Source organism: Coenobita brevimanus, chromosome 72 (genome assembly GCF_032717465.1).
Source record: "Coenobita brevimanus isolate Jiangsu-jjx chromosome 72, ASM3271746v2, whole genome shotgun sequence".
NCBI classification, from domain to species: Eukaryota; Metazoa; Arthropoda; class Malacostraca; order Decapoda; family Coenobitidae; genus Coenobita; species Coenobita brevimanus.
In genome coordinates this window covers 41,244,133-41,260,532 of record NC_137025.1, presented here as the reverse complement: position 1 = coordinate 41,260,532, position 16,400 = coordinate 41,244,133, and the positions used below count along the sequence as shown (strand labels likewise).

Sequence of the window (16,400 nt, the reverse complement as noted above, 5' to 3'; positions counted from 1 at the left end):
TCGAAAACTTTTGAAATACAGGACGTTAAAGCAATTGGATGATAGTTGGAGGGTTGGGAGTGGTCACCCTTCTTTGGGACTGGCTGAATGAGAGCAATCTTCCAGCAAGAAGGAAAGGTACAAGTTGACAGACAAAGGCAAAAGAGTTTGCCTAGGCAGGGTGTAAGCACAGAAGCACAGTTCTTGAGAACAACAGGAGGGACTCCATCAGGCCCATATGCCTTGTTAGTATTGAGGCCAGTGATGGCAGAAAATACATCAACTGAAGAAATTTTAATGTCAGCCATGAGGAAGTCAGAGGCGGGAAGTGATAGAGGAACAGCACCGGAATCGTCTAAGGTGGAATTGGAGGAGAAAGTCTGTGCGAAGAGATCTGCTTTATCAGTAGAAGAAATAGCTACAGAACCATCAGAGTAGAAAAGAGGAGGGAAGTTGCTTGAGGAGGTAGAGTGATTTAAGTATTTAGGGTCACACATTGTTGAGGATGGTATAATAGATGTAGAGGTGAAGTTTAGAATGAATGAAGTAGGAAGGGCGCACAAACTTTCTCCTCCAATTCCACTTTAGACGATTCCAGTGCTGTTCCTCCATCACTTCCCGCCTCTGACTTCCTCATAGCTGACATTAAAATGTCTTCAGCTGGTGTATTTTCTGCCATCACTGGCCTCAATACTAACAAGGCATATGGGCCTGATGGAGTCCCTCCTGTTGTTCTCAAGAACTGTGCTTCTGTGCTTACACCCTGCCTAGGCAAACTCTTTCGCCTTTGTCTGTCAACTTGTATCTTTCCTTCTTTCTGGAAGTTTGCTCTCATTCAGCCAGTCCCAAAGAAGGGTGACCATTCCCAACCCTCCAACTATCGTCCAATTGCTTTAACGTCCTGTATTTCAAAAGTTTTCGAGTCAATTCTCAATAGAAAAATTTTAAGGCATCTTTCCTATCACAACCTTCTTTCCGATCATCAGTACGGGTTCCATCAGGGACGCTCCACTGGCGATCTTCTCACCTACCTTTCAGACTCCTGGTCATCCTCCTTTCGGGACTTTGGTGAAAGCTTTGCCATTGCACTTGACATCTCAAAGGCTTTCGATCGAGTCTGGCATAAATCTTTAATTTCCAAACTGCCCTCCTACGGTTTCTATCCTTCTATCTGTGCCTTCATCGCTAGCTTCCTTTCTGGTCATTCTATAGCCGCTGTTGTAGACGGCCATCGTTCGTCTCCTAGATCTATCAACAGTGGTGTTCCTCAGGGCTCTGTTCTGTCACCAACTCTCTTCCTTTTATTCATCAATGATCTTCTAAGCTGTACATTTAACCCTATCCACTCATACGCTGATGACTCCACCCTTCACCTTTCCATTCGGTTCCCGCAACGCCCATCTCAACAGTTACTTCAACAAACAAGGGATGAGGCTATGGCACACCTAATGTCTGACTTGGCTTGTATCTCTGACTGGGGTAAAAATAATATGGTTGTTTTTAATGCATCAAAGACTCAGTTCTTACACCTATCAACCCGACAAAATCTTCCACAGTTGTACCCACTAATGTTTAATAATATTCAGCTTAATCCTGCATCATCCTTGAACATGCTTGGGGTTTCATTTACTCGGGACTTATCTTGGAAAGATCATATTACATCTCTTGTAAAATCTGCTTCCAAGAGATTGGGTGTGCTAAGCCGACTCCGCTCTTTCTTTACCCCTGCACAATTGTTGACTCTATACAGGGGTTTTATCCGCCCCTGTGTGGAGTACAACTCTCATGTGTGGGGAGACTCCCCACATACAGCTCTTCTCAATAGGATGGAGTCAAAGGCTTTTCGTCTCATTAACTCTCCTCCTCTTACTGACTCCCTTCAACCTCTGTCTCTTCGCCGCACTGTTGCATCTTTATCTCTTTTCTATCGCTACTTTAATGGTCACTGCTCCTCTGAACTGTCTGCATGCATTCCTCCACCTCTACGACGGGCGCGTAGCACCCGTTTAGCAGCAAACTCTCATCCATTTTCTGTCCAACTCTCTAATGCAAGAGTTAACCGTTACTCCCAGTCTTTCATTTATGCAACAGGTCAACTCTGGAACTGTCTCCCTCTGTCTGTATTTCCTGCTGCCTATGATCTCCAGTCTTTCAAACACATTGTGTTCAGTCATCTCAAAATGATCGGATCTTGAATTTGGCTCTCTATTGTATTTTGTTTTTCTCTTGGAGGGAACTGTTACTGCGGGCTCATGGCCTTTGGTTCCTTCTTCCTCGCTTTAAAAAAAAAAAAAAAAAAAAAAGATATCGTTTGCTTGAATGGATGTAAAGAGAAGGCTGTATGAGGGTATAGTGGTACCGATTGTGTTATACGGGGCTGAAACATGGAATATGGGTGTAGGAGAGAGGACAAGTTTGAATGTAATGGAGATGAGGTGCCTGAGGGGTATGTGTAGAGTGATGCATATGGATTGCGTGAGGGGATGGACAGTGTGAAGATAGCGTGAAATGTGAGAGGGATATCTATTGAGCCGGGAAGAGTGGCTGTGTGTGATAGAGTTGACTGGAGAGAGATTGTAAATGAATGAATGATGACGCGGCCCCGAGGGGATTTTCTCCTGCATTTGGTCTGATCAGTTGATCAGGTCAGTTGTGGGTAAGGGGATGGGTCCATCATGATGTGGCAGGGGTAAACAAGTTCTGCTGTCAAGCCCAGTTGTGGATGTCGCTGATTGCACTGTGCAGTTGACCCTCGTGCGGTGTGGTGCGGTGAGCATCTGTCCCTTCTCCCCTTTGGGCTAAGATAAAGAGTAAATGTGTCTGTGTGTGGATGAGTAAATTGAGAGTGTGTTATGCTGTCATGGCTACCTCCCTTTCTTTGGGGGAAGCAGCCTAGGTATATAGATAGATTTAGGTATAGCCAAAAAAAAGTTTGGTGGGCCCAGAGGCATTTGATATAGCTGGAATCCATTATATCGGGGTTCAATAAAGTGAGGGTCTTCTGTACTTTGGGCAGTGGCTGTTTGGATGTTGGAGGTTTCCAGCTTGACAATAAGTTTTGTCATTTTACTTCTGCTGCATCCAGACAGTTTTATTTTGCCTACTTCTGTTAATATGATAAATATTTTTCTCATGTTTTTCTGCATTAGCAGAGAGGTGATCTGGTCCTAATGGATGTGAGTTCGATTCCCTGCTGGGTCAGGGAACAGTTTAGGAATTTGAATGTCATTCAGGCAGACTTTTCTGATCTACCATAAGGCCCACTGACATGTTGCAAAAACACCCCATCAAATGCCAATACAGTACACCAGTCCTGTATGAGACAGCCCTAGCATGCATTTATTATGGACAGTGCATGTTCCTGCCAAAGTGGTGACATGTAGAGGTGTATGATACATAAGAAGACTGCTGGGCTTTAGGGAACAGGCAGTTAAGGCAATGCCTGAAGTCAGACACATAAAATAAAGAGAGAGAGAGAGAGAGAGAGAGAGAGAGAGAGAGAGCAAGAGAGAGAGTTATTCACTGTAGAAGAAATTATTTTGAACTGGAGAGTTTACACACAGCCTCAAGTAACATTTTGTTCAAGGGTGTTCATTGCAGTTGAATAAAATTGTCTGGAGAAATCAGTGATCAAATGAAAAAAATGTCACTAGAATAAGAGACAAGTGAAAATACAGTAGACCCTCGTTGTAACAGACTAACTGGGGGAAGCCTGGTTCGTTAAAGCCGAAAGTCTGTTAAATCCGAGGGTCCCTCCCACATGTGGGAATTCAAGCACATATTTGAAAATAAATGAGTACATTTACCTATTCTAGTTTACCAAATATGTAAACTGTACCCATTGTACACTAATTTGGCCAATAATTTCACTCTTTTGCACCTTACTTCACATCTTTGTCACAGCACTTCTTCATGACTAGTACAGTACAGTATTGCTATAGTCTGTTATTACAACTCGGCATTCATGATTAGGGAAAAGTTGATTTCAGGCCAGGTTGGAGTGAAAAGGGTAGGAAGCTTATGCATTGTGCCTCATTGTGCCCCATTTAACAACTGTCATTTGTTATAGCCAACAAAAGTTTGGTGGGCTGTGAGGCATTCGTTAAATCTGAAATCCATTATATTAAGGGTTGGCAACCTCAGATGGACTTGGGGCTGGAACTGCTCTGTTACTCATCTGGTGGGCCAAAAGTTCTTAACTTGTTAAAAACTACACCCCCTTCGTCTAATAATAATAATATTAAGAGAAAATTTAATAATAATAGTAATAATAATAATAATAATAATAATAATAATAATAATAACACTGTAATAATCTATCTATCTATCTATCTATTGCCAGATGCCTCAATCCAGTTTGGGGTGGCCACAAACAAATCGCCTCCAAGTCGCCCTGTCCCCCGCCATTTCACTGCCCTGCTCCCAACTGACACCCCCCTCTCTTATATACCTCTCCACCCCGTCCCTCCATCTCATCCTCGGCCTCCCCCTCCCTCTTCCCCCCTCCACCTCACATACACTCTCTTCGTCAGTCTTTCACCCTCCATCCTCTCCACATGGCCAAACTGTAATAATACTACTACTACTACTACTAATAATAATAATGAAGTATGAATATATATAGTGCACTTTAATCAGATTAACATTTATTCAGTGTTTATTTCCTGACATTATACTGAATGCCATTTTTATCAAATGAATGCAATGTAGAAACAAAAGAAATAAAACTTTCACCATTTGTAGGAGAAATATTCAAAGTATTTCCAAAAAATTATACTGAATACAATTTTTGTATTCAGTATAATAACGATTGGGTAAATATGAATTGGAGCAGATGGGGGATGTGGAAGGTGTGTGCAAAATATTCACAGAAGAAATATGTGCAGCATGTGATGTGGTGTGTGGGGTGAAGAGAAGATGGGAGGGGGTGCAAGGAACAGCATGGTGAAATGAAGAAGTGCGACAGGCTGTGGCACAAAAGAAGAAAGCATACAATGAATGGATGAGAAATAGGGGCATGGAAGAAGTTGAGAGGCGGAAGAGAGAGTTATATGTAGAAAGGAAGAGAGAGGTGAAAAGATTAGTAAGAGAGAGTAAGAAGAGAGTGGATGAGGAACTTGAAAGGAATTTGAGTGTAAAGTAGAAGGACTGTGAGAAAATGTTCTGGAAAGAGGTGAAGAGAGTAAGACAGGGTGGCAGTGAAGTTAGTAGGGGAGTGAAATTTAAAAATGGTAGATTACTAGTGGAGAAGGGATAAAAATGGTAGATTACTAGTGGAGAAGGGAGAAAAAGTGAGTAGATGGAGAGAACAGTTGAAGGAATTGTTGAACATAGAGACTGGAAGTAATGCGAGTATAAGTGGCTGGGGAATGGCTGGGAGAAGGAGGGAGGTGAGAAGACAGGAAGAAATTGGTATGATAGGAGTTGTGGAAGCAATGAAGAAAGTTAAATTGGGGAAAGCCCCAGGAATTGATGGAGTGTGTGGTGAAATGCCGAAGCATGGGGGAGAGATAGTAGTAGAATGAATGTGGAAGATGTGCAGATTGGCCTGGGAGGAAGGTAGAGTCCCGGAGGATTGGAAGTCAGGTATAATTACTGTATTCCCTTGTACAAAGGAAAAGGGGAAAAAGAAGTTTGTGGTAATCATAGGGGCATTTGTCTTCTTAGTGTAATAGGAAAAGTGTATGGTAGGATACGTATTGACAGAGTTAGGGAAATAACAGAGGAAATAGTTGGAGAAGAACAGGGAGGCTTTAGGAAGGGAAGAGGTTGTGTAGATCAGATATTCATTCTTAGATCTTTAGTGGAAAAGTTTCTAGAGAAGAGAAAGAAGTTGTATGCAGCCTTCATGGATTTGGAGAAAACGTATGACTGGGTGGATAGATAAGGATTGTGGAAAGTATTAAGAATATATGAGGCCATTAGAGGGAAAACCAGGTAAGTGCCAAAAAAAGAAAACAGAAAAAAACGCTGTTAAAGTTTGTGTACTTTAAATATGGCATAACTTTTCAATCAATGAAGATATTCTGCTCTTGTTTTTTTTCCATGTAGCCTAATTCATCTACTTTTCCGTAATGATACTCAGACTCTGATAATTAGTGGTATTTTAAATGAAAAAATTCAATAACCTTTTCTTTCTCCTCTTGTTAGACAACAATCGATGACAAAGTAGCAGTACTTTTACCCATAATATGTGTTATTGTTGGTCAGCTATAAGATATTGAGACCGAAAATATGTCAGTAGGTAAGTAAGGACATGTGCCTTTATGGTGGTGTCATAAAAAAAAGCTTGGTGGTATGCGTCGAGCCACGCGATTGGCGCATCTTGTAGCCACCTCCTGCTGTGTGGTGCTCGCCTGGTTTTCCCTCTCACTCTTAGCCTCACACACATGCGGCTTACGATAAGTGCGTGTTTTGACATGAATGCTATGGTTAAATTGCCTTAACTCAAGTAGGAAAACCGGACATGATGTTGGTTTCCAAGGATGCAGTACTTGGGAGAAGAAAATACTAAGCCAAAATGGACCTAATGGTAATGTCATGGAGTGGTTGGCTATCAATAGCAGTACGGTCGTTCACAGCCCTTTAAAAATCGTAATTTTCAACCATCTTAGGGACACCTTTTTCATTAAACCGTTGTTGTAGTGGTAGAAGAGGATTTGGGGAGTAAAGTGGTATATGTAACTCTGTTTCTGACCGGGGTGGCACTTACCTGGTTTTCCCTCCAAGTGCCTCATATGAAGTAGATGGGAAGTTGTTGAATTCTGTGAAGAGTATGTATGATGGTGCTAAGGCTGCAGTGCGTGTGGATGGTGAAATGAGTGAATTTTCCTCTTTGAAGGTTGGGTTGAAACAGGGATGTGTCATGTCTCCATGGTTGTTCAGTCTGTACATGGATGGGGTAATAAAAGAGATACAAGGTAGGGCAGTGGATGTTGGAGTGGCCCTAGTGAGAGAGGGTAGTGTTTCGAAACTCCCTATACTGTTGTTTGCAGATGATACTGTGTTGTTAAGTGAAGACAAAGGGGAGCTGCAAGGCTAGGTGGATGAGTTTGGGAGAGTGTGTAAGAAACGGAATCTAAAGGTGAATGTAGGGAAGAGTAAAGTGATGGTCTTTGAGAGAGGTGAAGTCAGTGAATTTACAGTGAGGTTGGATGGTGAGGAAATGGAAAATGTGAGTACGTTTAAGTACTTGGGGAGTGTGATGAGTAAGGATGGAAGTTTGGAGGATGAAGTGCTTGAAAGGGTACAACAAGGAAGAAAGGTTGCTGGTTCCTTGAAAGCAGTGATAAGAAACAGGGAAGTGAGCATGGAAGTGAAAAAGTTACTACATGACAGTATTATGATAACAACTCTAACATATGGAAGTGAAGCTTGGACGTTGTTGGAAGGACACAAGTCAAGAGTGAGAGAAGTGGAAATGAGTTATTTAAGAGGAGCCTGTGGAGTTACATGGAGAGACTGGCTGACAAATGAGGATATAAAGGAGTGTTGTGGTGTGGATGTGGATGTGATAGGAAGTGTTAGGAGGAACACACTGAGGCGGTTTGGCCATGTGGAGAGGATGGAAGGTGAGAGACTGATGAGGAGAGTGTATGTGAGTGAGGTGGAGGGGGGGGGAGGGAGGGGGAGACCAAGGATGAGATGAAGGGATGTAGTGGAGAGGTATATGAGAGAGGGGTGTGTGAGTTGGGAGCAGGGCAGTGAAATGGCGGGGGACAGGGCGACGTGAAGGCAATTTGTTTGTGGCCACCCTGTACGGGATTAGGGCGTCTGGCAATAGATAGATAGATAGATAGACAATTTTTGTAAAATTAATGCATTAGAAAGAAAAGAAATAACTTTCATTAAAACAGTTATCATCATGTGTAAATGAAATAATTATTCACAGTACTTGCTAATTACTCTGATATATCAGGGTAGTCATACTGTACTACCAGCCTACTGGCAATGAGAGTCAGTGTGAGATCTGATGCTGTTTGTCATGCAAAAGTTTTGTAGAATTAGTTTGCCATGGTGATTAACAGTCAGATAGACTTACTGTTTTTTCAATTACTGTGTAAGTGAAAAACAGGGATATTTTTGTGAATCTGTGGAGCATCCTGGTGGGCCAGTCAGATTTGGTTTACGGCCCGGGTCAGGCTCATGGGCCGTAGGTTGCCGACCCCTGTGTTGTATCAAGGGTAGTTATAGCGAAGGTTTACTTCACTGCAAGCTGAAGTAGCTAAGGTGTAGTCCAGTTTGCGGTAGTGGCTATTTCAGGCTGTAGCTGAAGAAGTTATCCATCATATGCCTTCACCAGGTAAAGTCCACTTTCATTCTCCAGCATTATACAGGGTGTATATGTGAACATTTTTCATTCCTCACCAAATGTCAGAGTATAATTCCTACTTTTTTTCCATTTTGCTTATTATTATATCCAGCAAGTAAATTTTTCTTACAGCAAATAACTTAACAACACACTAAAGGGATGTGTCAGCAGGCTGTTGATTATGGTAATACCCCTTTTCAGATCTGCTGCTTTCGGAACTGGATGACTGGATGTCTGATGAGGAGTCTGAGGGAGAGGAAAGGGATGATGAAGATGAGGAGATGTTTACCAAGAAGAAGAAGAAGGTACAGGCCAAAGGCAGGACACAGCAGGGTAAGTCACAGTGTTTTAGTCTACTGCTCTCAGTGATGGCACCTTATTTGTATTAAATCCCTTCAGTCCAGTTATGTATTTTTTATTTTATCCTTCATATCACCGGCCAGTGTTATTTGCCTTACAACAGACTTTTCAAAATGGTGGGATTTAATATACTTTTCATTAATTTTTTCTCTACAGGAAGACTATAACTGACAGAAATTATTTGGTTGCGTCAGAATTTTGCCATAGTAAGAGGTCACCATACTGAGGGAAACTATTCTGCTTCAGAGTGGTTGTTAAGAAGCTGGATTGCTAGTTAGGTAGTGCTGGAGAATTCTCGATGATTCTCACATTTTTCTGGTATGACTCATCGTAAATGTCAGGACCAACTTTTCTTGGCCTGGGCTCGTACACTTCTCATGGGGCAACGTAGGATTGGATTGTGGATGGATGGATGGAGTCAGATTTGCCAGATATGCTGCTGCTGTGAGTCTAGGTACTGTACTTTGTAAAGTTATGCATTCATTCTTATTCTCTTTTTATTTGCTCTATAATGTTTTATGTAGGTGGTTGTTTCATTTCATTTTTGAAGGCTCCAACGTGCTTGCAAGCGTCGGCCTTGGTCACCTAATGGTGGCTGTCTGTGCTGCTTGATCTCTTCAGCCTCCCTGTTCAGTCCCCTAACCCTGAGGTCACACTTCGTGACCTTGTACCAGGTCTTTTTTGGTCTACCCCTCACAACCCCACCCCTAATATTAACACATCTCAATTTCTGCACCCTATTATCATCTCCAATACTCTCCGCATGGCCAAACTGCCTCATTCTACCTCTTCATCACAACACCAATACACTCCAGTCCCATCCTACCTCTCAACTCTTCCGTCGTAAACCTAGCACCCCCAGGCTCTCAGGGACGCACTGCACATCCACCTAATCATTGTCATTTCTGTATCTGTGAGCCTGCACATATCCTCTTCCTCTGCTGCCCAGGTCTCACTTCAACACAGTATTACACTCCCAACACATGCTGGATACAAGGATCCCTTAGCATGTAGGGAGAGCCCTCTCATTGTCAAGAGAAGCAACAGCTCCCTGAACTTTTTTCAACCACTCTTCACCCTAGCCACAGAGCTAGCTCCAGCCCCACTTCCAGCATATAACATGTCTCCCAAATAACAAAACTCTTGCACACACTGAAGAGACTCACCAGCAAGTTCAATCCTTTCATGCCTGACAATCTCCACATGCTCTCCCCGACACACTGTACATATAAAATCAGCATTATCTCGCAGTCTATCTCTACTACCACTGCATCTCTTATGTACCTGCTTATCACAAACACTGCACAAGATGGAAGTACTTCCCACACCCTTGTGGCAAATTGCATATGGCCACTCTCCCTCTTCTTTGACAGTACTGCCACCAACCCAAGATATAATCACTTTTGTTTTATCTGCATTTACTCTTAGGCCCTTGTGCCTCATACCCTCTTGCCACTCCCTAAATCTTTCCTCCGCCTCCCTTTCATTCTCTGCAGTCAGTTCCAAATCATCAGCATAGAAAATCTCCCACAGGAGTCCATTTCTGAAGTCACATGAGAGGGCTTCAAGTACCATAATAAACAACAAGGGACTCATAATTGATCCCTGATACACACCAACATTCATGGAAAACTCCTCACTCAAATCTCCATTCACCCATACCTGGGTGTGAGCACCCACATACATGGCCATAACTACCCTAACCAGCCACTCCTCGACCCCAAGCTTTCTCATTGCCCAGTTCACCACCTGTCTAGGGACTCTGTCAAATGCCTTCTCCAAATCAGCAGAACAAATTGCAGTTCCCTTTTCTTTCCTATGTATTTTTCCTGAAGCTGTCGAACAGTGGTAAATTATGTAATTTAATTTCAGTTTGTATGCTCACCACCTCTCTAGGGACTCTGTCAAATGCCTTCTCCAAATCAGCAAAACAAAGTGCAGTTCCCTTTTCTTACCTACGTATTTTTCCTGAAGCTGTCGAACAGTGGTAAATTATGTAATTTATTTTCAGTTTGTATGCTATAGAATTCAGAGTGCTACTTAATGTAAGGAAACTCTGGAATATTTTGGATATTTCGATTTAGTAACTGTTGTTGCTAGGAGCAGGTACAAGCACATCGTAGAATACTGAGAAGCAAGGAGGGTTATAAAAGGATGATGGAGAGAATAGAGGAGTTTCAGTTTAGTTTGACTTCTGGCCATGTGAAATTAGGGTTGCTCTGGAGTTGTGAAGCAGACAGCTTCACTGCCTCTGGCAGTGTGGGACGTGGACATAACATGGTTTTATTTTGTTTAGGAAATCTTCTGGTGCTGTTGAGGTTAATAAACACTGTACAGTATTCTAAATTCCTTCATTTGGAAAAAATATCTCATAGGATAATAATATCATCTGGAAAAACTAAAAGTTGTCGTTTTGAAGAAGTTAAAGACATGTCATCATAAAATGAGGTTGAAGTGAATTCACTCTTGTGTCTGTTTTATCAGGTTAACTGCTACCAGAACTGTACTGTATTTTCTGTTGTATCAGGTTAGCTGCAACCAGAACTGTACTGTATTTTCTGTTTTATCAGGTTAGCTGCTACCAGAACTACTGTATTTTCTGTTTTATCAGGTTAGCTACAACCAGAACTACTGTATTTTCTGTTTTATCAGGTTAGCTGCTACCAGAACTACTGTATTTTCTGTTTTATCAGGTTAGCTGCTACCAGAACTACTGTATTTTCTGTTTTATCAGGTTAGCTGCTACCAGAACTACTGTATTTTCTGTTTTATCAGGTTAGCTGCTACCAGAACTACTGTATTTTCTGTTTTATCAGGTTAGCTGCTACCAGAACTGCTGTATTTTCTGTTTTATCAGGTTAGCTGCTACCAGAACTGCTGTATTTTCTGTTTTATCAGGTTAGCTGCTACCAGAACTGCTGTATTTTCTGTTTTATCAGGTTAGCTGCTACCAGAACTGCTGTATTTTCTGTTTTATCAGGTTAGCTGCTACCAGAACTGCTGTATTTTCTGTTTTATCAGGTTAGCTGCTACCAGAACTGCTGTATTTTCTATATTGGCCTGAATGTTTGCATCCATGGATGGTGGATTTATATTTTTTACTGTATATGATTTTTTTTTTTAATACATGCTTATTGTGGTATTCACTAATTGTTATGTATTAGAACTAAGCAGTAACTTGGCAGTTTGGTATCCATTTTCTCACAGAATATGTTGAGATCCAGTGTCTAATAGAATATTTTGGGATATGTTTATGGTTCTTAACCCCTAGGGTACACAAGTCGATAGACCGTACCGGCATGAAAATCTGTATATGGAGCCGATTTTTCGACTCTCACAGAAGTAAAAAGTGTTATGCCAGAGGTTTAGAGCTTGAATTTACCCAACTTATGGCGCAAACCAGAGCATTTTAGACCAACTGGTTCATGAGCTATAGACCGTCACAGTTGATAAAAGTTAGCCTTCCAGGCGGCGCAACCCCCATTTTCTGTGCACTCCCACCCCATTCCTCCCTCATTCCTTCCCTCCCATGACATTCCTCACCCACTCCTATCACCTCCCACTCTCTTCCTCCCCTCCCCCATTCCCCCCTACCTCCCCTTGAGAGGGAGTACAGGGGTGGGTGGGGGGGAAATAACCTTCCCCAGGGAGACAGGGAGGGGGAGGAAAGGGGGGGGAATCACAGTGGCGTGATGAAAGATGGCGGGGGAGGGGGAGGGAGGGAGCAGGAGGCGGTCAGAGGCGTAGGAGGGGGAGAGAGAACAAAGGTATTGGGGTAGAGGAAGGCGGCGAGAGGGCAGTGGCGGAATCCCCACCCCACCTTGGGTATGGGCCCGGATCCTCCCTCCTCCCTACTCAGGACTTAGTTCTTACTGGTTGGCATCGATATACGTCACAATTGGCGTGGAGCCTAGTGTTCGCAGTCTTATCTAAAAGGCTCTCCATTGATCATATTTGGTAAATTTGCTTAATCCTGAAAAAGGATTGATACATTCGGGTGAAGATACAGAACGTGGTGAATGTTTTTGGCATATCTGATAGAGCCAGGATTCTGGGGGCTTGGATGATGAATGAATGGAAGCGTGGCCCATTGGATTGGGCATATTTTGGGCTGTCTGGACATTGCTACTCCTCACCCTGCCTTAGGGTGGGAAAGGAGGTCCGGATGATGATGATTCGTTTTCGTTTTCAGAGGCTTCAACATGCTTGCATGTGTCGGCCTTGGTCACCTAATGGTGGCTCTCCACGCTGCATGATCCATTGCAGCCTCCCTGTTCAGTCCCTTAACCCTAAGGTCACACTTAATGACCTCGTCCCATGTCTTTCTCGGTCTACCCCTCATAACCCACCCCCAATATTAACACTTCTCACCTTCCTCACCCAATTATCATCCCCCATCCTCTCCACATGTCCAAACCACCTCAATCTACCTCTCCTCATCACAACATCAATACACTCCAGTCCCATCCTACCTCTCAACTCTTCCATTGTAAACCCAGCCCCTCCAGGCCTTGGATGCAGTAATGCACTGCACATCCACCTAATCATTGTCATTTCTGTATGTCTGAGCCGACGAATGTCTTCCTCCTTCACTGCCCAGGTCTCACTGCCATACAGCATTACACTCCTAACACATGCTGCATACAAAGACCCCGTAGCACGTAGGGAGAGCCCTCTCAATGTCAGGAGAGGCAAGAGCTCCCTGAACTTCTTCCAACCACTTCTCACCCTAGCCACAGAGCTAGCTCCAGCCCCACCTCCAGCACACAACATGTCTCCCAAATAACAAAACTCTTCCACACACTCAAGAGATTCACCAGCAAGTTCAATCCTTTCACGTCTGACAATCTCCACCTGCTCACCCCGGCACACCGTACACATAAAATCAGCATTATCTCGCAGTCTACCTCTGATACCACTACATCTCTTATGCACCCATTTATCACACACACCGCACAAGATGGAATTACTTCCCACGCCCTTGTGGCAAACTGCACATGGTCACTCTCCCTCGTCTTTGACAGTACCGCCACCAACCCTAGATATCATCACTTTTGTTTTATCTGCATTTACCCTTAAACCCTTTTGCCCCATACCATCTCTCCACTTCCTAAACCTTTCCTCCGCCTCCCTTTCATTCTCTGCAATCAACACCAAATCATCAGCATACAACAACTCCCACGGGAGTCTGTTTCTAAAGTCACGTGAAAGGGCTTCAAGTACCATGATAAACAACACGGGACTCAAGACTGACCCCTGATGCACACCAACATTCACGGAAAACTCATCACTCAAATCTCCATTCACTCTCACCTGGGTATGAGCACCCACATACATGGCCATAACCACCCTAACCAGCCACTCCTCCAAACCAAGCTTTCTCATTGCCCACTTCACCACCTCTCTAGGGACTCTGTCAAAGGCCTTTTCCAAATCAACAAAAACAAAATAAGATCCCTTCTACCAATATATTTTTCCTGAAGCTGTCGAACAATGAATATGGCATCAGTGGTCCCCCTACCTGGCATAAACCCAAACTGCATCTCATCAATATTCACTCTTTCTCTAATCATACCTTCTAAAACTCTCTCCATTACCTTCATTATCTGATCTAAAAGCTTTATACCTCTATAATTTCCTCTTTCCAGGGCATCACCCTTCCCTTTATACACATTTACAATTACACTCTTCAGCCAATCATCTGGGACAACACACTCATAAATAATCCTATTTATCAGGTCAGTGACTAAACTCACCCCTATATCGCCTGAGGCCTTCAACATTTTGGCAGTCAACCCAGACACACCTGCTGCCTTCCCCACCCTCATCCTGCCTATTGCCTCACTCACAGTAGCAGTATCAATCAAAGGCCAAGGGCCAGACACTGGATCTGCTGGCTCCAAACCTTCCCTGTCCCAGTCAAACTCCTCATTCAACAACCGGTTATAATGCTCTCTCCATGTATCTTTAATATCCTCACTGTTCACCACTACCCTTCCTTCATCATTCTTCACACACTGCTCACCTATGATATCCCGATTATCATCATCATCATCATCCTATAAGCGCTTTAGGGGTTAAAACACTGAGCTACAAGTACAAAGGAAAGCAACACACTTGTTGGGTATGTAGACTCAAGCTGAGACTCACAGATTTACAAACACATCATTGGTTTCATTTTCTTTTCATTTTCTCAATAGATTCCAGCAAGTAACGGGAAGAAAGTAGCCAGGTTTGGCACTTTGTTTAGCTTCCAGTCCAGTGAAAACAGGTTTACCATTGCCAACCTCAGTATGGGCATTCCTTAAGTGTCATTTGTATGAATATAGCAATATGTGTATATCTATTGCCTTGGACTGTTAGGATGATGGTGTTCAGTTATCCATAATAGTTTTATGATTTAGGGAATGTGCATGTTGTCATTTTAAAAATACATATTCAGCTCCCAAAATAAAGAAAAATTAAATCCCTAACTGTAATATTTATGTAGAAACAAAAAAATGAAAAGTATGGGAGCAGTGAGTCTATTTAAAGCCTGATAAACCTCTCAAAATACAGTTGAGTTGCATAAAATGCATTTGTAAGCCACGGTTTTCTAATCCACAGCATGGTTCCCGCTGAGAACCAAAAGTAGCTGAAACCACAGTTATATGCGTAAAGCACAGACTTTTGGCGCCGAGGTGATGCATTTCCGTTGAGTTTTCCGTGGCTCATGTCTGTTCTGCAGACCGTGGCCATCAGCCGTTCACAGGCAAGCATGAAAGTCAATCATAACCCTTCCCTGCCGGCAAGTGTGAGCACTACCTCCCTCCATTGTTTATTCTTGCACCACCCTCTGTCAGAGTGGCCACGAGCACGATTTCTGAGGACTACCTGGCCCTTCGTTTTGTTCCCTTGCTTGGTGGAGAGGCATGAGACTTCCATGAAGGGCCTGAATGATGTGTTAATGGGTGTGGACATTCTGGAGGAAAAAGTGCTAGCCTTTGAGAGAAATGAAGAAAGGCATAATGAGTTTGTGGCCTTTATGGAAAAAGTGATGACGTTTTACAAGGAAATGCATAACAGGCGTGGTAACGAGTGTCACCAGGGGCTGATCACCCGCTACTTTGCCTGGGTAGGAGTACAACCTGAGCCACAGCCTGGCCCTTCGCACTCACCCTATGGCATGGAGACAGCTGAGAATGACGACGACACCACTTCACTTATCTTTGCAGAGGACTTTGTGGGGTTCTTGAGGAAGGCTGAGGAGGAAGAAGTGGGGCTGAGACAGCAGCAGCATGAGGCACAATCACATTTGCCTCATGCTGAGAGGCCCTAGTTTGGCTCTAGCCTCGGAACCCCCACCCTCACTCCTTCCACTTTAGCATTGTCATGGTCAGAGTCAGGTAAGACCCGTTATTATTGTTTATTTAATGTTTAGTACCAGTATTCTTTATTCATTGTAATACATGCATTGAATAATTATTTGATTGTGTGCAAGTGTTCGCTAGTGACTAGCCGGGTGTATTGTAGATAGGGTGACGTGACAGTTTGACTGAGAGGTCAGAACCATAAATAATTTTTCCCTTAACTTTTGTTATTTATAAATCATGGAATTTCTAAATCACGGCCGTGGTCGAGAACCATATTGCCACAGATTAGACGACTCAACTGTACCTAAGTTCATATGGTGTGCAGTTTTATTTATTGATTGTATTTGAGATAGCAGAGGAGATGCAAATGAATTTGGAGCAAATCGATTCAGAAAAAT

The 16,400-nt window shown here is 43.0% G+C and overlaps 1 protein-coding gene across 1 annotated transcript in view; it reads left to right on the top strand.

The window, feature by feature from the left end:
• The window catches only part of TfIIFalpha (transcription factor IIFalpha), a 95,658-nt gene that overhangs the window by 42,945 nt on the left and 36,313 nt on the right, over nucleotides 1-16,400 (top strand). Inside the window, exon 7 of the mRNA XM_080278225.1 lies at nucleotides 8,492-8,623. Within this exon, the coding sequence (XP_080134351.1) occupies nucleotides 8,492-8,623 (132 nt within the window). The remainder of the gene's footprint in view (nucleotides 1-8,491; nucleotides 8,624-16,400) is intronic.